This window comes from Solea senegalensis, linkage group LG2, assembly GCF_019176455.1.
Source record: "Solea senegalensis isolate Sse05_10M linkage group LG2, IFAPA_SoseM_1, whole genome shotgun sequence".
Lineage (NCBI taxonomy): Eukaryota > Metazoa > Chordata > Actinopteri > Pleuronectiformes > Soleidae > Solea > Solea senegalensis.
In genome coordinates this window covers 32,094,427-32,116,578 of record NC_058022.1, presented here as the reverse complement: position 1 = coordinate 32,116,578, position 22,152 = coordinate 32,094,427, and the positions used below count along the sequence as shown (strand labels likewise).

The 22,152-nt window shown below is 38.8% G+C and overlaps 3 protein-coding genes across 10 annotated transcripts in view; 1 reads left to right on the top strand and 2 right to left on the bottom strand.

Moving 5' to 3' along the window:
* Window positions 1-1,246: 1,246 nt before the first annotated feature.
* Window positions 1,247-7,059, bottom strand: LOC122762271 (carcinoembryonic antigen-related cell adhesion molecule 3-like). Of its 3 annotated transcripts, none has more exons than XM_044017459.1 (11): window positions 6,806-7,059; window positions 5,738-5,893; window positions 5,531-5,656; window positions 4,643-4,806; window positions 3,611-3,713; window positions 3,417-3,515; window positions 3,297-3,317; window positions 2,647-2,667; window positions 2,517-2,543; window positions 2,370-2,423; window positions 1,247-1,867 (listed from the first exon to the last, which is right to left on the bottom strand). In XM_044017459.1, the coding sequence occupies exons 1-11, from the start codon at window positions 6,867-6,869 to the stop codon at window positions 1,818-1,820; spliced, it is 885 nt and encodes a 294-aa protein (XP_043873394.1). In that variant the 5' UTR covers window positions 6,870-7,059; the 3' UTR covers window positions 1,247-1,817. The 3 variants fall into 3 exon arrangements, with proteins under 3 accessions (XP_043873394.1, XP_043873398.1, XP_043873406.1); XM_044017463.1 differs by having other exon boundaries at window positions 2,370-2,420; window positions 6,806-7,058; XM_044017471.1 differs by lacking the exons at window positions 1,247-1,867; window positions 2,370-2,423; window positions 2,517-2,543 and having other exon boundaries at window positions 3,251-3,317.
* A 1,008-nt stretch (window positions 7,060-8,067) lies between these two features.
* LOC122762259 (cytochrome P450 4F3) lies at window positions 8,068-13,458 on the bottom strand. Its single transcript, XM_044017452.1, has 13 exons — window positions 13,176-13,458; window positions 12,479-12,623; window positions 12,341-12,394; window positions 11,808-11,935; window positions 11,317-11,438; window positions 11,079-11,225; window positions 10,397-10,520; window positions 9,368-9,434; window positions 9,134-9,263; window positions 8,768-8,901; window positions 8,614-8,678; window positions 8,453-8,535; window positions 8,068-8,378 (listed from the first exon to the last, which is right to left on the bottom strand). The coding sequence occupies exons 1-13, from the start codon at window positions 13,377-13,379 to the stop codon at window positions 8,183-8,185; spliced, it is 1,599 nt and encodes a 532-aa protein (XP_043873387.1). The 5' UTR covers window positions 13,380-13,458; the 3' UTR covers window positions 8,068-8,182.
* Window positions 13,453-22,152, top strand: part of LOC122762203 (potassium voltage-gated channel subfamily H member 8-like) — a 35,181-nt gene continuing 26,481 nt past the window's right edge. For 4 of the 6 annotated variants that reach the window (XM_044017446.1, XM_044017447.1, XM_044017431.1 and 1 more), the window contains exon 1: window positions 14,057-15,714. In XM_044017446.1, the coding sequence (XP_043873381.1) occupies window positions 15,639-15,714 (76 nt within the window). In that variant the 5' untranslated portion in view covers window positions 14,057-15,638. Of the gene's footprint in view, window positions 13,518-14,056; window positions 15,715-22,152 lie in introns of those variants that run through there. The other 2 variants (XM_044017414.1, XM_044017422.1) reach the window with 2 other exon arrangements.

The following is a 22,152-nucleotide window of genomic DNA, read 5'->3' as shown; positions in this document are numbered from 1 at the left end:
ACCAGTGCCAAGGATCTCTGCGACCCCATCGAGAGTAAGACCAAACTTCACATTAAAGCTACATCATGTAAGTCAAATCACTGTCAAATGAGTCTACAGGGTCTCTGCAACAATTTTAATCACTTTTAAGACATTTTTTAAAACCTCCTTTGCAACAAAGCTCACATCGTGCCTCATACACATCGCTAATGCATAAAAGTCATTTTTATGAGGCAAAATGAATCTGTAAATAAAAGCAGCAAACTGTAAACATACACAAAACAACAAGCTTATGACATTATAATTTAATGTAGTGTCATTCATTCAATGTAATAAAAATTAGCTAATGTATTTTTATTTTAAAATGCCAGTTGCTGATAAACAAATCTCATATTCCGTCACATAAACACGCGGTTTGTGGGTGCTACAGCATGTACATTATATAGGTTTACATTTTTATTTACCTCAACTTTAACCAGGAGTATTTATTTTTCCTCCAGCAGCTCAGATGGGTCAAAGCATGTCTTTCAGTGCTTATCAAGGTTGTTATAGTAATAACAAAAACTGAAATAAAAATAAAAAGTAGAGTTTAAAAAAAGAACGATAACTAACTGAAACTGAAGTGTGTATTTACAAAACTAACTAAAATTGTTGCGAAAAATGCTTAGTTTTTGTATATTTAGCCATAGCCTCATCCATAACCTTGTTAGCCTGTTAAATATGTAACCTTAACCTTTGCCCGACCACAATTTACATCTTAGCTATAACTCATACCATATATTTAATACATGCAGTATTAATAATAAATGCAGGGTGTCCATGAGGCTGCTGCTGAGGAATATGCAGTAAAACTCTGTACAAAGCTTGTATTATTGTGGCCTGAGCCAAACAATGGAGTCCCTCTTTCACCTCATTGTCAGTGGAGTTCTTCCCCACATGAATCCATAGCAGATCCACCTCCAATCCTCCTCTGCTGTTGATGAAATGAGTTTGAAGCACCAGTGAATGTCAGGTGATGCTGTACATTCAGGAAGAAGACACACTCGATTGTGTTTCCTGCTGCTGCCTAAACCTAGATTCTGTTATTTCCCATGAAGACCTGAGGGGTCTTCGGGTTTCTCTCTGAGGCAGCATCTCTGTTTCAATCTGGACTATTTATTCATTTTTGTCCAAAAATATATTTTTAAACACTATTTCAGTTCTCTTCAGAGGTATACATATATGTGTGTATATATATATACACACATATATACACAGCGCTTACCAAATGTATTAAATGTATGCCCCAAAATTGACAGCCTTGGTAATTATCAAAATCAGTCATGTCTCAAAATGATATTCATATCATATCAAAATGATATTCATATCAATAACAATTATTATTGTTATCCACAACTTTTCAAATTAACTGTCTCACAAACAAAATTGAAAAAATAGTAAAGCACATTCTTATTTCTTGATTAAGATGTCAAACTTTAGTTGTTTACTTGCATTCCTGAAAAGAAACATTTTATTTTAGTGGTTAAATATTATACTTAATTTCTGCCCAGTGAGCTGGCTCAAATTTGGGTATAAAGGGAGAATTCAGTTTGCCATTTGCCAAATAAATGACAATAACTAATAATAATAATAGTTTTAAAGTTTTTGAAAGATTTCCTTATTTCTAGTTTTTATGACAAGGTGGTCTAATACATTTGTTAAGCACTGTATATAGTAACAGACACGTTTCTGTAACAGCTACGACTGGACCGATCCCACATCCCATTGTATTATGTGGCTTGCCCTAACATTCCACAGCATGTGTTCATTTCCGTATTTCATTAAAAGTTCTTGACACTTCAATACACACGCAGATCGTCCCCGGCATCCTGATTCCGCGCTGTTTCCTCTGACAGATTAAAAAAAAGAAAAGAAAAAAGAGTCACAAACTGCTGCTTACACCTTCACGCAAAGCCTAACATGCATTTAAAGGTCCAGTATCTAACATTTATGAGGGATTAATGGGCAGAAATTTGAATATAACCTATTTACAACAGGGACTGGATCATACTTTCTGTTTAAATTTGTGCGTGCAATTGTAATTTGTTGTAGCTGTACAATCACACCCCTGGCCTAAAGGGTCAAACCAGCCAGATATGGGGCATTCCACTTCAGAATGCAGTCAGAACTGAACATTCCCTTCAGGAATGCCCCTGATTTCTATCTTTGACCCATTCCAAGATGGCTGCCACCACACAAACACTGCTACTTTTAACAGACTCCGCACTCTGTACAAATAGTACTATTTTTTTTCATTAGATATCACAATTTCTGGACCTTTAAGTAAAGTGGATTATAAACATATACAGTAATTATATATCATGTATTATAAATAGATTTTTTTCTGTTACCTTGTCTATTCTCTTGACGAGCTGTGGTGCCATTAGTTGCAGAGGCCTCTGCTGCTTTAATGATATTAAGAGATTGTCATCATTGTATATTATAATAGTAAAAACATGGGACAATATTGAAGAGAAGAGTGTGTTGCTTGAACCTACGTGTACTCTCCTTCTTTCTCCAGAAGTCTGTGATTTTAAAACAAATAGCAAGACGCAATACGGTTACTGAATAAGTCCTTTTTGTTTGTCATTTTAAATGTATAAAAAAAAAGGAGAACAGTTTACTGACCTGCTGTCCATGGCATGTATTCTGCAAGGACAGAAACACAGCAGAGGACATGTTTTCAATATTCATGTTAAATTAAGGCATCATAGAGTGTACTGACTTGGCATACTTGTAATTAGAGCAGCAGTGACTCTTAAACAGATATATTACAGGTAAAAGGGAACATTCTGAGTCCCCCATTTTTCCTTTCACCCTTATTGGTCGAGGCAGATTTTTTTCCCCTCACCTGATTGCTCATTGTGTGAAGCGCTGGTGTGAAGGGTTTCTCTACTCTCAGTACTATTTTAAAGGTTCTGTATGTTGTGATTTGGCACTATTCAAATACAATTGAATTGAATTGAACCTTTATGCCGGGATCAGACGACACGAAGTCAGGCCAATTAAAAGCAATTTGTTGGACCGGATTATGAATTTTGGGAACAATGAACGGACGTATAGTGTAACATCCAAATTGACTGCAAGCCAAGAGTGTTTTGTTTGGATGTGTATGCGTGCGTAAGTCATCTTATGTTGTTCCATATTCAATAGTGACCATCGTGAAAGACAAAATATCATGTAGTCCGATGCCAGCAAAAAATATCTTACAAAATACAGAATATATACATACCTTTTTTATTTTGACATGCATTTCTGGTTTAAAATTGATTTCCTACCCTTTTGGAAGAACCAATCCCCTACAGAGAAATTGGCAGAATTATTGATTTTTTTTAAAATCAGTCATGTTTCATTAACACTTAATTAATAAATAAAAGTTAATAATCACAGTATCATACCTGTTTTACATCTGTGTACAAAAACCAGCAACAGCACAGCACTCAACAGACTGATGAAAACCACGAGTCCCGCACTAATGTTGAGATTTCCTTGAGCCCCTGGAAGACAACGACAAAAGCAAAAAAAAGGACGTCGCTAACACTGTTAAGTGTATGTGATCATTTTCCAAGATAAAACAAACAAAATAACTCACGAGTTGCTTTGGGGTTGAAAGGATTGAAGATGGGTCCACTGCTCTGTCGACTGACTGGATTATCCAGCTCACAGCTGAACTGTGTTATGCTTAAACTTTTCTCCTGGGAGTCAAAACAGTGATTTGAATTCATATCATGCACCACGTTTAAAAGCTGGTTTCATTGTGGCTTTGATTCATAGCCGATTCACAAAAGTACATGATAACTGAACGAGTGCAATGTTCACGTCTGAGGACAATGCAGCGATTGAAGTTCTTCAATGCAGTAGAAACTCACCGGCTCCATAATCATTCTCTTCACATAAGTAAATATGTTTGTTTTATATTGATAATGTTTTTTTTCGTGAAAAATGAAAGCTCTGATGCAAAAATGATCATATCGCAATCACAATATTTAGTGCAGGATTATACAACGATTTTCTCGACAGAGGCAATGAAGTTGAAATATGTTTCTACAAGGAGGTGGCAACAGAATTTTGAGTAGAACAAAATACTTGTTTTGTCTACTAACTATATTTACTAATAAAAAACGTTTTGCTGTAATCACTCCATCTTTTACATGTCTACAGAAAACAGGCTACATCCATACTACTCCACTTCAGGTACGCCTGCCATCGACACCTAGACCCTGCACTTAAAATGGGTAAGTGTAAAGGAACAAAAACTAAGAATAAAATCATTTTAGTTTAACTATTTCGGGGGCTTGTGTTGTAGGCCCAGTATCCGTATTTGAATTAAAAAAGAAACATGTATTCCCTTTAAATCTGGCATCAATTTCTGTGCCATTTGCCTGTGTGTGCGACTGTCTGCTGTACAAGGGCAGGGCAGTTTAAATGGATTTTCAAGCATATCCAGACTTGATTTTTTTGGCAGTCTGGACAGCACACATGGGATTCAAACCACGTACAGAGGTGGCTTCGAACGCAATTCTGGTCAGATTTTTACAGGTCTGTGCACACAGATTACTGCAAACACAAAGCTAAAACGTTTGTCCGAACGCAGATGTTGCCATAGTGAGGTAAAGACACAGACCTTCTCTATATGGTGCACATTGGACGTAGTCGTCAGCTCGCTGTCGTCCGACTTCCATTTTAAAGAGTGCGGTTCAGCGCCTGTGGTGTTTGCGCTGCATGTCAAAACACAGCTGCCCTCCGCATCATCACAGGACACAGTGACAGTGGGCACGGGAACAGGAGCTGCAGACGTTGGAGAGAGAAACAAAAGAGTCATATTTACACTTGATCGACTTCACTGCACTGTATACTTCACAGATGAGTTGTGTCATGACACTATGTAGTCAAACGTTCAGTATTTCTAACTGGACTTTTAAAACACACGGTTGTGTGATAGTGTTGGATCTAGCTTGTGCGCCGATATAAGATATTATTGTCACGATATTTGCAATTATTTTTTACAATAACATATATCGAATAGTTGCTATGCATTTTCATACTTTTATTTTGAAAGAAAATGTATGCGTTAATTGATTTGGCTGCGTGAGGCATGACATGGTAAGAAAGATTATCACTAATTGAGCAGTATTTTGGCATTAAAGCTGGAGAAACTGGAGAGCCAAAGTATTTAAGTAAGGCCGTAGGTTGCCATATTATATATAATATTTCACCCACATGTTCAATAAAGTAAGAGAGGACAGCCGAGTTCTCACTCGGAACAAATGGTCCAGTGTTGATATTTCTCGCAGTTGGCAGAAGAAGACGGCTCTCCATAAAGTCCAACAAGTTCTAAAACACCCAGCGCATTCCCTGATAATGAAAACTTTCAGTAATGATAGTTATTTGTAAGTTTGACTGTTACAGTATTAACCTATTAACTATCAGTAACCCACTGCTGTTATTGTTGTTATAAGATGAGAAAAGTGGGTGACAGTGACAGTGACACTTCAGCGTATTGTGTACTTACAGATGACGATCAGACGAATGGGCGTTGCCGCGGCACCGTTTATTTCTGGCGTGTACACCTCACTGTCTCCTCGAGTCACTCCCGCTATTGTCAACCCTCCACTTGAAATGTTCAGCCTCCCACGTTCTTTAAACCAAAACGGGCACGGTTAACAATTCTCAGCAAAAGACACACGGACACCAAATTCGAGCCAAGTCGCCAGCTCACCTTTGAAATGACGATAATACGAAACCTCAGACTCAGAGTCGTCCCACTGGACGGCCATGTTGAGACCAACCTTCCACGTGATGCTGGTGATGGGAGCAGTGACAGAGGGAGGTGTGAGGATGACATCATCACCCACCTTCTTGTAGAGTGTAATTTCTGCAAAAACAAACAAACAGACAAAGCACTTTTTTAAATTGAAGCTGATGTGTTTTAGCTGTGTTTTGCAGTTAGATATTATTTATAATTAGTCAATCAAAGGATTAATTGACCAAAAAACCACCTGCTCCATGTTTTCACTGGAGGATTGTGACCTTTTTCTATTTTGACTACAGTTTCAACAAAATAGGTTCTTTAAAAGACTCACCTTGGCCCTTTTAAGTGTGCAAACTCAGTATTTACTAGTTTCTGTTATTTGATAAACCACGAAAGAAAGAGAAGTACAAGATGACAAGAGAAGGCAGGAGGATAACACATAATTAATTAAAAAAGAAACATATTTTTCATTTTTGTTGATGTTCTTGCTCCATTTTTGTTTTTTTTCCATATAACTAATAGAACAATTAATATAAGTATTCATCATTTGTGTTTGACTTTGCAAACCGACTTTTATTGTATCTATTAAATATACATTTTCTTCCAAACAAAGTATTTAACGTCACATTGAAAGTATTGCGTGAACTTATGTTGCGTTGCCATGGAGTCAATGCAGTTTGGACGCTATTTTCATCTTTTATTTGTTTATACTTGTTTTTAAATAAAGTACGCCGAATTTTCATATATATGTTGTTGTTTGTTGGGCACTTGCTGATTTACTAGCAAACGCAACAGAATAAGTTTTAATCTCAAGAAAAGTTTAGAATCTGACGATTTTTAAATGACACATCATTATGTAGCGTAGATGACTAAACCACATGCTGCATACGGGTGTAAACTGGGTGGGGTCATAGAAAAACCACAACACTGCACCTACGTAGAGAGCGGCACAAAAACAACAGTTTGTACACAAAACAGCTGGTTTTTCTAAACAAAAATGTAAATAAATTAGTGAGTAAAGGCAGTAAAGGTTACCGGACTGAGTGGACACCATATCCAGAAAACAGAGCAACACAGTCAGTGACACAGTCCAAAACATGTCTCCTCGATGTTCCTCAACAGAACCAGAGGAGAGGGGGGGAAAGACGAGCTCGAGTTCGAGTAGTTTAACTAAGCTACAAACAACATGACAGGTTTAAAAACATAGCTCTAACATGAGAAGCGAAGGAGCGTTGACGAGCTGCGAACCAGCGAGCTTACTACTGAAAGTGAAAGTAGCTGTAACCTCGACAGATCCCGCCTCCGTTGTCATATTGTATTCAAATACATAATATGTATGTAATAATATGTGTTTGTTTCATGTTTACCCTATTTACATTGTCTAAAGTTAAAACATCTTAAAAAAAAATTGTATGGTTATTATATATATATATAAGTTTCAATATGCACTATCAATGTGGTCCTTTTCTGCCTCCCTGCGTCCAGATGTTGCAATTGAAGCCAGAAAACATCAAAATCAGCACTTTTTTAAGTAATAGATTAGTTTTGCATTATAAATACATTGTTATTGAGAACTATATATCATCCCATATCCCATATCAACACTGATATATTTATAAGTATATATGCATATATATATATATATATATATATATATATATATATATATATATATATATATATATATGAACACACAACTACAACTGTTGTAATGGTTTTTATTATGAAATGATTATAGTTTGTTATGTCATAACAGGACTTATTTGAGGCTATTTAATAAAAGAAAAACAAAAGAAAAGAAATTATAGGTTACAATATACGTTCCATGACAATATGAACTAGGACTGGCCAAAAACAAAAAAGAAAAAGGCAGCATTTTGCAGGAAACAATTAAAATTCCACAGTTACAACAACAAAACAACATAATAAACAACAAAATGACACAAAAAACAACAACAATCATCTGTAACTTAATGCAAATGTACAGGATAAAACGCCAACATTACAAGTATACACTTAAAAAAAAATTTCAGCCATCCATCTCTTTCAAATCCCTCTGTATATGATGATTTTATGCATTATTAACATGCTACTGTACTATTATGCTTTGTGTTCCTTAAAACTCTGCCTGTAAATTCACCTTAAGTTATTTTTATTATGTTATAGCAGATAGACACTAATTTGTCGCATCTTAAAAAATGTGCATATAGAAAATATTGCTTTGTTAAAAGCAGTAATTACAGAGCTTTTTGAACCGTTTTGAATAAATTTTTCAAGTATATTACACTGTAAATAGGAAGTTTTGCCTGTAATTTTCCTTTAATGAAACAGTAAATGTTTGCTTTGCTTCCAAATTGACTGAAAATCATGCAGTGTGAGGCCAGAGCTTATGTGTACTTATTATTTCTTGGATCATTTCTCCATGTCATGCGCAGTCAGAGGCTCCAGCTGCAGCCACAGCCCTCCCTCGGCGCGCAGGACCAGCTGGGGAAGACGACGGACACCACCACCGCTGGGGTTCAGCCCCAGGGTAAGACGAAACCTGAGCAGGGTCAGTGCCACGACCACTCGCAGCTCTGCCAGTGCAAATTTCTGACCAATGCAGTTCCTGCGGATACACACACACACACAGAGTCAGAATCATCTCTTCATAAATGGTCAGCGACAGTGAGGACAGCTCACCTGGGGCCTGACGAGAAGGGGATGAAGGCATGAGAGGCTCTGCTTGTTGTGGTGGCCGGGTCAAAACGCAGAGGATTGTACTCCTAATAAAGTAACACAGGTGAGATATGATGACTCTGTTTCACAGTCAACAAAATGATTTTTCATGGTTGGTTTCTTACATGTGGGTCAGTCCAGACAGTGGGGTTATGGTGTGTTCCATAAATACTGACCAAACAAATGGCACCTGACAAAAAATGTTTTAATTTTTTTTTTTTTTTAGACTTTTAGAGTTTTTTTGTACATCATAACGGTGTCACAGTGTGTTCCTCTCACCCTCAGGTACTGTTCGATCCCCAGGCAGCATCATGTCCCGGCTGTATTTCCTCGTCACAGCCTGCACAGGTGAGTGGAGTCTGAGGCTTTCTCTGATGCACATGGTGGTGAACGTGAGGTTTGACAGATCCTCCCTGAGTACAAAAAGATAAGTAAAAACACAGTCACATGTAAATACTAGATTTTTTTGAATTGATAGCAATACAGATGTATATGTATCAGTCTATATAAATAAGCACATTTGCTGTATTTATTTTTAGTTTACTTGGTCTCTTCATTTGGTATAAAGCACTGGTCAGCAACTGGCGGCTATATATACAGTACATACATAATCACATAGTTGTGTGTGTGTGTGTGTTGTCTGACCACTCTATGTCCTCTCTGTCCCGTCCTTGCATCAAATCCATCACTTCCTCTCTGCATTTGTCCTGATGATGAGCGTGGCGTGCTAAATTATACAGCGTCCAGCAGATTGCACTGGCTGTTGAGTCGTGACCTTTGGGCAAGTCACTTTAATTTAATTCCTTTTAAATTATTTTGTGTGTCAGCCACTTACAGTCATTCTGTAACGCCAAGATGGCGCCGTGTTAGTAGACTCACCTGCAAACATGAAGGTGTTGGCCTCAGCCTGTATCTCCTCATCTGTAAGGCCTTGTCCATCTTCATCCTGCAATATACACACACCAGCCAATCGTTGAGGGCCGGACCATCATGCTGAACTAAATTCTGCTCAATATTAATTTTATCTCTTTAATAAAGCTTATAGTTAGGGCTGGCGAACCATTTCTATGTTTTGCTGCCATGTTATACTGCAAATATGCAGCGAGCACTCTCTCTCTCTTTCACCTCCTCTCTCTTTATCTGTCTCGCTCTCTCATGACAATAACTTTGTTTTCTCTCCCTCTCCCTAGTTTGTGCCCTCCCACCCCACCCCTTCTATTTTGTTGTATTTTACAGATACCCCTGATTCCAGAGCTCTAACACAACAGCTCAAATACTATTCAATTTAATTCCATTTTATTTATAAAGCACTGAATCACAACATACAGTACATTATCTCAAGGCACTGTAAAGTAGTCATCAGTAGGGACAGTTGTTATGTGAGAATATCTATAAAAGTTGCTGTGGATTACATAGCCAGTCATCAATGGAAAAAAAATAAAATATTTTATCTGTTGTTGGTTCTATGCGGGAAAGGGCGCTACAGAATGACTTCTGTGTGTAATTGCAGCTGAGAGTCAGTGGAGGGTGCTAGAGTACTGCACATAGGTTTATAAAGAGAGCAGTCACCATGTGAGTCATGTTATAATGCACACTGCAATTGTTTTCCTGCAATAAAATCAGCTGAATGAAAGACAAAGTTGGTATTCAAAGATACCACAGGAACGATATGATGCCCAAGTCTGGCCTAAACAAAGTCTTAACCCTAACCTTAACCTTAACCTAACCACAATTCAAAGCTTAGCCCTAAACTTAACCAGTTGCTCAGAAATGAGGCTCTACCTCATTAGGACCAGGTTTTGGTCTTGGTGAGGACCACTGGTCGTGACAAGGTCAGTGTTTATGACAGAAAAGCAGACACACGCACCAGTAAAACACAAGTCAATCACAGTTGTTCTTCTGTCCTACCTTTGACAGCAATATCAGGTCCACAAAGTCTCTCTTTCTTTGAGGTGAAGTGGTGAATTCTGTGTCCGTCTCCCTCTGCTGGCTAATGAGGGCACGACGCCTCTGAACCACTTCACTGGTGAACCTGGAATAGCATCATGAAAGGATTATACAGTATAAAGCCCTTAAAAGTACCTGTATATAGAACTTTAGATAATGAATAATTAACGCAGCGCAGTGAAATATGGTATATAAATACTATTAAATGTGACATGGAAGGTCACTACTTTATGTTATGGTATATATTTGTACATAATTAGTGCTGTACCAACTAATCGATTACTAGACTAATCTGCAACTATTTTGATAATCCATTAAATTTAGATTTTTTTGATTTTTCAGCTTTTTAAATGTGATTTCTTTACCTGGTTTCTTTGCTCCATACAACTTTGAAATCATCAAAACCAAATTATTTTGGTTTGTGGACAAAATAGGACGTTTGGGAACATCAATCGTCATTTTTTGGACAGAACAACTCATTGATAAAACAATTTACAATTGATTATGAAAAAACCTGCAGCCCTAAATGTAATATAATAATATATGAGTGCTGTAAAACTTACAAAGTACAGTAAAGAATTGCAATGCTAAAAATAGAATATAGATATGAGAGTAATGCTATGGTCAAATTGTTTGCATGTACCTGTGCACAACACTTAAGGCTTTCTTGAATTGTTTCCCTTGCTGAGTTTTCCAGTAAATCCAGTCCCAGTGATGCAACATTTTGAAGCGACGATCGATGACGAGGTCACTGAGCTTAACTATCGCTGACACATACTCGCTGTTTGACCTGCAGAGAAAAATAATAAAAAATGGAGAAGTAAAACAAAAATAGCCATCGACAACACATGAGTGGAGGATGGTTAAGTGTCTGTCCTCACTCCTGACAGTTGCTGTTGTAGCTGAAGGCACATTTCAGTAAACTGTCCAGTGTCATCAGGGTGACATGGTCAAAGATCTCTACGTTGGTCCTGCCCTCTGCCACAAGGCGGCACCATTTACCCTGGGGTGGGAGAGAAGGTGGACATGAAACAGCTTTGTCCTGTGTTACATTTACATCGGAAGAACCGGGAGTGGCGTTATTTTCACACACAAACAGTGCAGCAACATGTCTGTGGTCAAAATTAAACAGCTCTATGTGTTCCACTGGTTTACTATGAAAGAAATATGTCAGAAGTGCTATTAACGGTACAAGAAGCAGTGTTTGTATAGTGGCAGCCATCTTAGAATCCCATGTTGGGGTTGATAGTTTAAAAAAAAAACAAAAAAAAACAAACTTTGTATTATTGTCTTGCCACCCATTTGTAAGTGTGGTGGACCGCTTAAAAAAAATAGATGATGCAAAAACATTCCCATAAAGTGTGTGCCGTACATGCATGGTGTTAGCAGAGGCGTTAAATGTGCTAACGTAGTTCTTCAGGATGTCAAAATGAAATGCCGGGGTCAGCAGCCTCCTCCTGCGCAGCCACTCGTCCCCGTTGGTTGTCAGCAAACTCTGGCCTGGAATGCAAGAAATTTGATTGTAATAGCAGACAATAGCGACACAGAGCAAATGGAATCAATATTTCATGACCTAATTCCCCTCTATGTTTTCATCGGCGTGGTCTAGCAACTTCCTATCTACAATTTTTGACGGAACAATCAGAATTTCCTGTTCAGTTTTGGTAAGAATCTACCCACTGATGACATCACATAAATGACCAAATTTTCAAGAAATCCCTATTTCTTTTAATGGGCAAAACTGTTGAAAAAAAAAACTCTATCTCTCTCCCTCTCTATCTCTCTCTCTCTCTATCTATCTATCTATCTATCTATCTATCTCGATCCTGATTCAATGTCAAGAAGCAGAATAACCTGTTTTTCCTGGTTTGATTTAAAGTTTAAAGAGAACCATGTTTGACTCACCAAGCCATGGACGCAGATGCCCATAGATAAGCTCATCTTTCATTGTGATGCTCGCTTAAAGAGAACGATGAATATTAGTAAATGAGACTTGGGGGAAATGTGCTTTTTTAGTTTTGACATGACAGAGTGTGACAGTACCAGGTGCCATCAGTAGAGGTTTGACATAGTCGGGGTGGAAAACTCTGACCAGGTGATAGAAAGGACCGAGGAACCAGCTGCAGGAGTGTTTGTATGTCTGCACCAGGTCGTCCACCTGGAGGAGACCTTCCTCTGTGCTCTGCATCTGATACACGAAATACAACATAAAAACATAAAAGCAGCCATTTTCTTGCCAATGAATTGAAGTAAAATTTGTAACATTTATTCGAAGAAACCCAAAAACGATTTATTCCTCTTAAATTTGGTCTGTTTTAGTCGGCACTATACCTTTACTCCATCCATGTGGCGGGTAAGACATGATTAGTGCACAGACAAAACTTGGACTGTCCATTTTGTGTTCTACCGAGTTTTGCATCATTACAACTCCTAAAATACAAGATGACATTCTCTATTTTTATTTTTTTTTAAATAATCTCAATAATGTTATTTTAAAGTTGGATAAAGAGAGTAAAGTAAGATTTGGTAGAGGTTTTCCTTTCTGATTTCTAAGTAACGGTTGAAAGGAAATTAATATCAAAGAGGACGTTTTGTAATATGGTATGTGGCAACAGATACAAAGACCATTTCCTCTGTCTTTCATCATAACGACAAAACAGAACACACAGTAAAAAAATTGTAAAAAAAGTGCCACACACAACATACATGATGTGTGTGTGTTGGTGTGTTTTTGTCCTACCTGGCCCAGGTGACCTATCAGCCAAGAGTGTGCACGGGGCCTGCTGAAGCACGACAGTCTGTGCACGTACCAGGCGTGACGCACCAGCAGCCTCGCCGTCCACGCCGCCACCACGATAACCAGCCCTGTGACGACCACCCACAGGATCTGACAGAGGTTGGTCCAGCTGAGGACCACGTAGAGGACGCCCTGGAGGACAGACATTGTGGAGCAAAGAGATGCGAAGAGATGCGCCGAGACAGACGCACAGGAACAGCAGATGTGTTCACACTGAGAAGCTGCTGATGTTGAAATGTGTCACTGTGGTAACCTGTAAGGGAGGAGAACTCTGAACCACCTGATGTAAGTACTATGATAAGGGTTGGGGAGAGTTTTCTCATGATAATATAATATATAGTATAATATTAGCAATGCATTCCAATATCTACCTTCACAGACTTTGAATTCAAGTGTAAAAACCCTGTACTGAACATTTTGAGTACTTAATGGCTACTTTCCATAAGACCCAAAAGACTAACCTACAGTATGTCTTCACCTCAACACAAACAAAACCTTACGTAGCAAACCTGCTGCACTGAACAGAACAGGTAAAGCAATGTAATATGAAAGCAGTAATGGAAAATATCACCTGCACCAAACCATGTTAGGTTAAACATGCTATGAGGTAAATAAATACTTGATCCTTTCAGTTTGAAGACTTCATTTAATTTGAACGATTGACTCATAGTGAATTAGTGATTGTTAAAGGTCCAGTGTGTAACATTTATAGGAGGATTAAAGGAAACAGAATATATTACCCATTAGTAGTGTTTGTAGACGTACAATGGTGAAAATTGCTCCCCCCACCTTAACCCAATGACTAAACTAAATAATAATAATAATAATAATAAAAAAAAAATTTTTGTAATATAATTGTGCCTGACTGTTAAAGAGGCTATTTTACATACATTTGATATAATAATCTGTCTGACAAAGGATGTAACAACTGAACTGAAATGGACAGTTGCCACTTCTTATTTTGTAGTTTCATCATATGCATGTCATATCCTGTTGATGGCACTATTTCCCCTAATAATACCACTCTAACAAACCTGCACTACATTGTACAGGATCAGGACCTCAGTCTCAGTCACCTGACAGTGTGGTAAGACTTCTCTCCTCCACGTTATAGTTTCTTCCAGACGTTTTTTATCTTGTGCAGCAGCTTCTCCTACGTCTTTGTTCAGTCACTGCAGTTCATTCAGCCGGTGACAAATGTCGGCTCAGCTTTAATCTGCAGGCGGCTTTTTGCTTTGCTCTTACTGTACCTATACCGAGCCTGAAATGCTGTTACACAAGCTTGAATTCCCCTCAAAAACCCACTTAAATGATCCCTTACTTTGTGAATGACTGTGGATGGAGTGCACGCTCATAGTTGTGTATATATTACAAATGCATTACTGTGTGATATTCTTCCCTTTTAATTAAAAAGAAATTAATTCAATCGGTTGCCAGAAGTAACCATACTAATCAATATACTTATTTTTTGTGACATATGTTTATTTATGTCTATATTGGGTAAGTCAAATATACTGTAAAGTAAGAATGCTTTCACAAATATAAATCCCAATTGTTTATTTTAGTTTTTGAATAAGAATGAGTAAAATACTAGTAATGAGAAAAGGAAGAAGCACTTTTTTACAAAGAAGTTATGGGATGTAAATCAATAGATGGAATTTAGCTTTATGGCTTTCCTAGCAGCCACACTCAGTATCCCAAATGCATGTTTTATTTTCGGTGATGAATGCAGTCCAAAAATGAGAGTGAATCCTATTTTAATGCAATATTTGTCCCAAATATCTTACAACAAAAAACAAGTGATAATGTATATAACGTTACGTAATAATATAAAATATTCAAACATTTCAACATGGATTTTGCAGAAACATGACAGACACTGCTGGAAACATATGAATTCATTGGCAACACCCAAAATAAAGACACTTTCCCTCTTTGAAGGGGGAATTCATTGATTCAGTCATTCATTCATCAGGGTATCAAAGGCTGAGCGGTGAGGAGAGAGAGGGAGAATATCAAAGAGATGGACTGGCAAAGTGAAAAAAGGGATAGAGAGAATAAATGTTTGAATAGAGGGAGAGAAAGAGAAGGAGGAGGGGGAGAGAGGTCGCGCTGCATCCGTGCGTAAATGTGAGCATCCTCTCACTGTTCCTCTCTCCTCCATAACCTCCTCCAGCCTGAAGTGGCTGCTCTCTCCTCCTCTTCTCCCCGCAGATCACCTGCTCGGTGGTCGGCACTCACTCACGGACCCTGGAGTCCCAGCGGGGGTCTCGGCTCGGCGCCCTCCTCCAGGGTTTAGGAGGAGCGCCGGGAATCTCGCCCAGGTTCCTGCCGGGCTTCGTGTCCACCGCCGGGGAGAGCCATGGCTCCGAGCGCCGGGAGAGACGCGGCTCGACGCGCTCTCGGATGCCGGTGATGCGCGGACTGATTGCGCCACAAAACACCTTCCTGGACACCATCGCCACTCGTTTCGACGGGACCCGTAAGTTAATTTAATTATCATGTGGGGTTTTCTTTCTTCACAGTAAATGTTGTTTGCTCTGAAATGTTCGAGCTTTTTACATTTAAACTGTGGCAAAGTCTTAATCCTGCAGAGTTGGATGAGGATTAGGATGAGGACATTCATAAAACATAATCTGATGCACAAATGTGAAGTCAACAAAGTCATTATTTATTTATTAATTTACAAACAGACAAACCACTTTTGGGCCAAATAAAATAATAAAAAAACAAATTACATGCAAACTTATTTTTTTAGCAAAATCCTGCTTTTACCCAAAAACAGATTGTAATTTCCGGACTGTATCAATGGTGATAAGACGTTGACTCACCATTAATTAATGCAGTCAGCATAATAATTACCATTGACAGGCTTTGATTTGCAGCCGAACCGTCAGGCTGTATTCAAAGGGTTAATTCCAGACATCTTTATGTCTGTTCTCCTGCACAGTCACTTAAAGGTAGGGGGGGAGATCATTTTCTGGAGCATCTTTTTTTTTTACTGTGTTGCTTAAAATCCTCTTCACAACGTGATTGTAACCAACTAATGAATGCACTGTCACAAAAATGAAAAATGTCAGTCAGCTGTGGAATGGACAGGCCTGTAAAAACATAACATCCAATCATATTGAGCAGCAATTTGCCATCTGTGTTGTAGATTAACAATGATAATAAAATGTAAAAAAAAAAGGGAGGTGAAAACAAACCCTTTTTTATCACAGACACTATTTTTACTTAAATGGACAATACCAATGACTAGGGTTATGCCAGAAAGTTGTTACAGTTTGCTACAGTTTTTTTGCCATTTAAGAGGACGGATCGTGCGGATGGAGACAATGATGCTGTATTTTCTAAAAACTTTTTCCAAAACAAATAGTTTACATTTCAATACATTTCCTGTGTGGACGTGGCCAAATGCCACCCTTGCTTTTTCATGTAGACAACTGATGTGCTACTTTGGGAAAATGATTACGTCATAGTTCCACCTCTTTCTTGCACTGGTATTCACTGTCCCTATATTTGTAGTTACTGTGGTCATCATACTCTTGTGTTTGGAGATTGTTTGATAGTGTTTCCAACTATACTGTCAATGACAACTAACTGAAGCGGGAAGAAAACAAGGGAAGGAGAATACAAAACATATTTTCTCAGACACTATTTTTACTTGAATGAAGAGATGAGTGATTTGGATTTGATATGGTCAGCTGCACTGCACATCCACAGCTCGTTCTTGTCTGTGACTCTGTGTTGACTGTGTGGCTTCTCTCTCCCTCTCTGTGTCTTCAGTCAGACTGACTCCCCGCCTGCAGTAAATACAACTAGATGAAGCTCAGTCATGTGGCAGAACAAGCCATTTTCTTCTCAGAAAGTACTTAGGGTACTTTCCACAAAAGAAAAGAAAAAAAAAGGAAAGGTCTGAAAAGTTGCTAAATATTGCGACAAAGTCACCAAGTTGGTCATAACTTTTATTATCTTTCTTTATTCCTCTCTCTTTCCCCTGGCTTGGTTTGTTCAGTCTCTGTTTCTGCGATTATACATTGCAATGTGTTCTCTATTTATGGTGTAGCGTTACAGCACCACCTACAGGCCTGGCATATGTACTGCATACATTTTTAGTCATTTTGGGGGTGTTTCGTGTGAGTCATTTCCTGAAACAATACCGTGTTGGATTAACCTGTTCAATTGGCCCAAGGCAAACACAAAATAATCCCAGTTTGCCACTTCCTCTTATGTGGAAAAGTAATCTAATGTGGTAATGTGATTAAACATATTTATGTAAGAACTCGGAAGTGGGAAATGTCCAACACTCAAACACGGTAGCACAATGACTCCATAGCTGTCAAATTAGGGTAAAAATCCTGCATAGTTCTGCTTTAAAAAAGACCCTACAATGAAGTATTTTATGAATTGAATAATAACAGTTGCAACACTATTACAAAACAAACTGAGGTAGCATTTATTCATATTGTTTTACAGACTCTTACTCGCTGGTTTTCACACAGAATTCATTGCAGAACTATGCGCCACAGGGAAATCACTCTTTGTCAATTTGCAAACAGTATTTATTAGGATAGTGGAACAGTGTTACATAACACAGTTCTGGAGGCACAGACTATCAGGCAGGAGTCAGCCAGCAGCACACAGACACTGTATGCACCTTCTGTTTCCTTACACACATCTGTGTGTAACAGAAAACATAAAGAACTTCATTAGTGTAGATTGTGATATAGCATTTCTGGCACTCTACGTAATGTTCAAAGATGCATCCCGAATATTATTTAGTAGTGTCCTCAGGTATGTGATGTTTGCAGCATGTCCCCTAGAGGCACTGCTTTATGAGGTAGAGTTGATTCAATTAGGATTTTTTCGTTATGTCAACAGCGGTCAGAAAGTGGAACAGATTGCACTTCCCCGGATCTGATCAACTTTGTGTATTTGCCCTGCAGCCCCTGCGTACTGGCTGCCAGATGGTTTTCTCCATTAGACTCTTCAGGGTATACAGAGTACAGTTTACTCAACCTGACTTGAGGAATTCTGACTCTGTAGACCTTAGTTTACTTATCATATAACTATGTATCACACAAAAAGGATGTAGTAGGAAGTTAATTGCAATAGGACAGTGTCTACTCTTACTATGCAAACTAAGAATATTAACATCCTTTCTGGTATGTGAAGGCCATCGTAGTTTCCAGATGCTTTGGGAAAGGGTGCTGAAATAGTTAGCTTTAAATTAATTCCTATATTGGTTTGCATTAGTCAATTAGATATGTATTAGACTGTGTCTAGAATGAATAAAGAATAAACTAAGAAACACAGTGAATAAATGTAACCATTTCTGGGTATACAAAAACATGTGTGAGTCTGGTCCGATGCTCATTCATGATTTCATTACCCTCTCTTCCCGTACTTCTGGCTTTACCTGTGGTCCAAACACAGTTGGAGAAACCTTTAAAGAGGTCCCTCACCGACCACACAACAGTAAAACTGTATGAGGCTGTAGATAGGGGGGGCGCTGTCCTAAAAGTGCTGAGATACTGTGGTGCCATGTTTCAGTTTGTGATCTGGCTCACAGGAGAGAAACAGTGCAGGGCAATGTTCATTGTGGTTACGGTGTGTTGTCAGAGCCAGCTGAGCAGAACAGCGTTTTCAACTCAGAAGCTGGGATCTTCCATCTTTTCCATGCAACATTAATGCAGCGCAATACCCGCTGAGTCTCTGAGGGATTTCTTGACTTTTTTTTTCTTTCTCTGATATTGCAGTGGAGAGCTTTAGTTTGAGCTCTTTGTAACCCAGAGATGTCTCATTACCCATTTTGTGTGAGATTGTGTTCTGTTGTGGGCATAATGGTCAAATACAGGTCTGTTTGTCCAAATATCAATTTTTATCACCTTTATTCTCCTTTACATGGTGTCATGTAAATTCATGCAATTAGCTGCTGCAGCTAATACCCCATTCCCACTGGTCCAAACCCCTTTTAATCCTGGATTAATTGGGTTTTTGACCAGTGGGAATGTGTTTAATCAGCATTCACTCCTGAGTCAATTGACTCTACATTGCATGCAGGGTTTTTTCCCAGCTTCTCCTTTGATCTGCATAAATGGAAACAGAAGACCAAGGTGAATGTGCTAATTATTGTTTTTATTTGCATTCATTTCTTTTGGGAGGGCAAAAATGCAAATTCCAAAACCGTACTCTTCCTCCATATGCATATATGTATATATGTACATATACTACACACATACATATATATATGTATATATATATATACACACATATATATATACACATCTTGGACAGACAAGTTTTCATTGCCTTGATCTTATAGCTGGTACCTGGCTAGGGGGTGGGTATGTGTGTAGTACCGTGAAGCAATTTTGTTTTTCTAGTGAGACCTGAGACCTCCTGATTGTGAGGACTCCAGGTCTGCAAGGCTGGTTTTCTGCCAACATATGGCATGGAGAGTGGAGACGGCGCCTAATATCCCCGCAAGAAGCCATTTGAACATCACAATGAGCTGTTAAATTAAGGTAAAAATCCTGCATAGTTCTGCTTTAAGGGTTTCATTTCACAATTATCCCAGTATGCCTACTACAGTATATTCAGGAATTATGATTTAAATGTTTTAAATCCTATAGGGATTCAGTTTGTAAACAGTAAAATCTGCTTTACAGGAGGCAAACAAATGCCTTCAGCGTTATTTGTTCATATTGATGATCTTCTGAATATATTGAGTGTAGTAGCCATATAAATGTTATCTTGGTGTTGGGAGCTGATGTGCTATCAATTTGCACCAATTTTACAGCTCAGGTGATAATGAGCACATTTTGTTGCTGACTGAGGAGAGAGGCAAACAGTTTTCGACTCTGTGGTAATGATTTTGGTTTCTAAAATATACTCGTCCCAGGGGCCGGCAAGGCTGCACCTTTATTTGGAAACGGTTTTAGTCTTTTAAAATGGTAAATAGGTCACTACAGACTGGATCTTATGCTCTTGTAACAGGAAAAAAACGAGACAGAGGAGCGAGCGTCTTGAGAGCGAGAGAGTTTAGTGTTTTTGTCAGGGGAGTTCTGGCAGGCAGCTGTGGGCTGTGAAGTTTTGAAGCTGAGTGAGAACATGCTTTCAGTGAAAGATTAGGAAACACATCCAAAAACCTGTTTTTTTTTGTTGATTTGCAGTGTTGGCCTCTTAACAGTGTGTTACCAGCATGTTTGTGTGTGTGTGTAGCAGGGCATTGTGCACGGCGGTGGTGGATGTATTGTGACGGGCTGTCACTGTCTCTGCCATCACTACCAGGGTTTATTGGGGCTGAGTCTTGGTGCTTCTGTGCTTTGGCTTTTACACCTGGCTTGCATCGTGGTTGTGACAGGCATCTCCCACTGCCTCGGGAAGGATTCAGAACAGGAATATGACGCAGAGGAAAAAGGGTGGAAGCAAAATGGTGGAGGACATGAAGCGTTTATCTGCAAAGGGAAATTGGACCTGGGAGTGATGCCACCCCTGATTTCACAAAGGTATCTCGGCCTATAGCTATTGTTAACTATTCTTATACCAGTCTGATTCTCACAAAGATTTCCTTTAGTATGATACCACACTAACACTTGTGTGTGGTTCATTAACTCTATAGTGCCCTTCATCCATTCTGGGCTCCCGTCACAACGTGGTTGAGTCAGTATTCATGGAAGTTGGCACAAATATTCCTCCATAAAAGTGAAGTGAGCTGACTGCTGAGTGAGGGATATATTGAGGTCAGAGGACTGCTCCGAGTCGCGTCGGGGATGCGAGGGCCCTCTTCTTGACTGCATGCATACTGTGAGCAGTCCTAGTTCTTTTTGGAATGTAAATACAGCAGTAACAAAAGAGAAATATGTCATGTTTACATAGATCCGACACATGATAGCACCAAACCAGGCAGTTGTGATTGTATATGGACACCAAACCGAATGACGATTGGCATATACCAGCCCTCTCATTCAGAATTAAATTTGTTTCTAAATGGGCTGTACCGGATCAGAGTTTTTGGATTGGCATGTTTACGTAACACATAACTCAATTACTTGTCTAGGTAAACATAGCTATGCCCCCTGCATTGCTATTCAACTCTCCCTCCTTTTTCCTCTCAGCCCACTTTCTTGACATTTTTCAAAATCCGGCAGTTAGCCACAGAAGAGGGGGTTTTAGATACCCTTTAACGGTGTAGTTCTGCCACCATCTCTAGTTCTTTTAGCATATTATCTTCCGTCTGCTAGTTGCAACTGCAGGAACTTGTCAATTGTCAAATTTTCCCCGTTATGCTACTGAGAGTGTGACCAAAAACCCTTAATGAACAGTAGCTGAGCCTTCAGGGTCACGTGACCGGGACATTTTTAGCCACAGTTAAAAGTGAAGTCGATTAATATCAGTGTCCCTATTATGTATGGAGCTGACCACTATATATGAGCTCAGCTCACCAGGCAGAGTCTATATATCACACATCCAGGTGCATATATGTGACTTTTTTGGGAGGCAGTTGCTGCTGCTGCAACAGGACAGAAGTTTGTGTTTTGTGCTCAGTCTTTTAGTAACATGTTTAATATTTGCGCGGTGCAGGATGTTTCTGCAGACAGCTGGAGGAAGATACATCTGTCACATTTGTCTAAGCCTCAAGGGTTTAATCTAGTTTGGTGTGGAAGACTGAATATAAATGTAGTTAATACTTATTTCATTTATTTGTGCAGTTAAAACTTGAATTTTAAGAGGCAGCTTTGGTTTGTTGGTAGAGTGTCTTGGTGGGTTCTAATGCTCGTCTAAATGCCATGTGTCCCTGAGCAAGGCACATGACTTTCAGTTGCTCCTTGCAGCATATGTAACATGTGAAATTAGTTTTGATCAAATTGTCTGCTAAATAATTTCTGAGGGATATTTACTGGGCCTCACAAAACCG

Excerpts from the sequence above, each read along its gene's own strand:
- LOC122762271 (XM_044017459.1), bottom strand. The coding sequence starts at position 6,869 with ATGTTTTGGACTGTGTCACTGACTGTGTTGCTCTGTTTTCTGGATATG. Across the intron at positions 5,657-5,737 it reads GTATTATCGTCATTTCAAAG|AACGTGGGAGGCTGAACATT; the intron begins GTGAGCTGGCGA and ends TTTGGTTTAAAG. Across the intron at positions 2,544-2,646 it reads ATACATGCCATGGACAGCAG|ACTTCTGGAGAAAGAAGGAG; the intron begins GTCAGTAAACTG and ends TTAAAATCACAG.
- LOC122762259 (XM_044017452.1), bottom strand. The coding sequence starts at position 13,379 with ATGTCTGTCCTCCAGGGCGTCCTCTACGTGGTCCTCAGCTGGACCAAC. Across the intron at positions 11,936-12,340 it reads GCATCTGCGTCCATGGCTTG|GCCAGAGTTTGCTGACAACC; the intron begins GTGAGTCAAACA and ends CTTGCATTCCAG. Across the intron at positions 10,521-11,078 it reads GCCTTAAGTGTTGTGCACAG|GTTCACCAGTGAAGTGGTTC; the intron begins GTACATGCAAAC and ends ATGCTATTCCAG.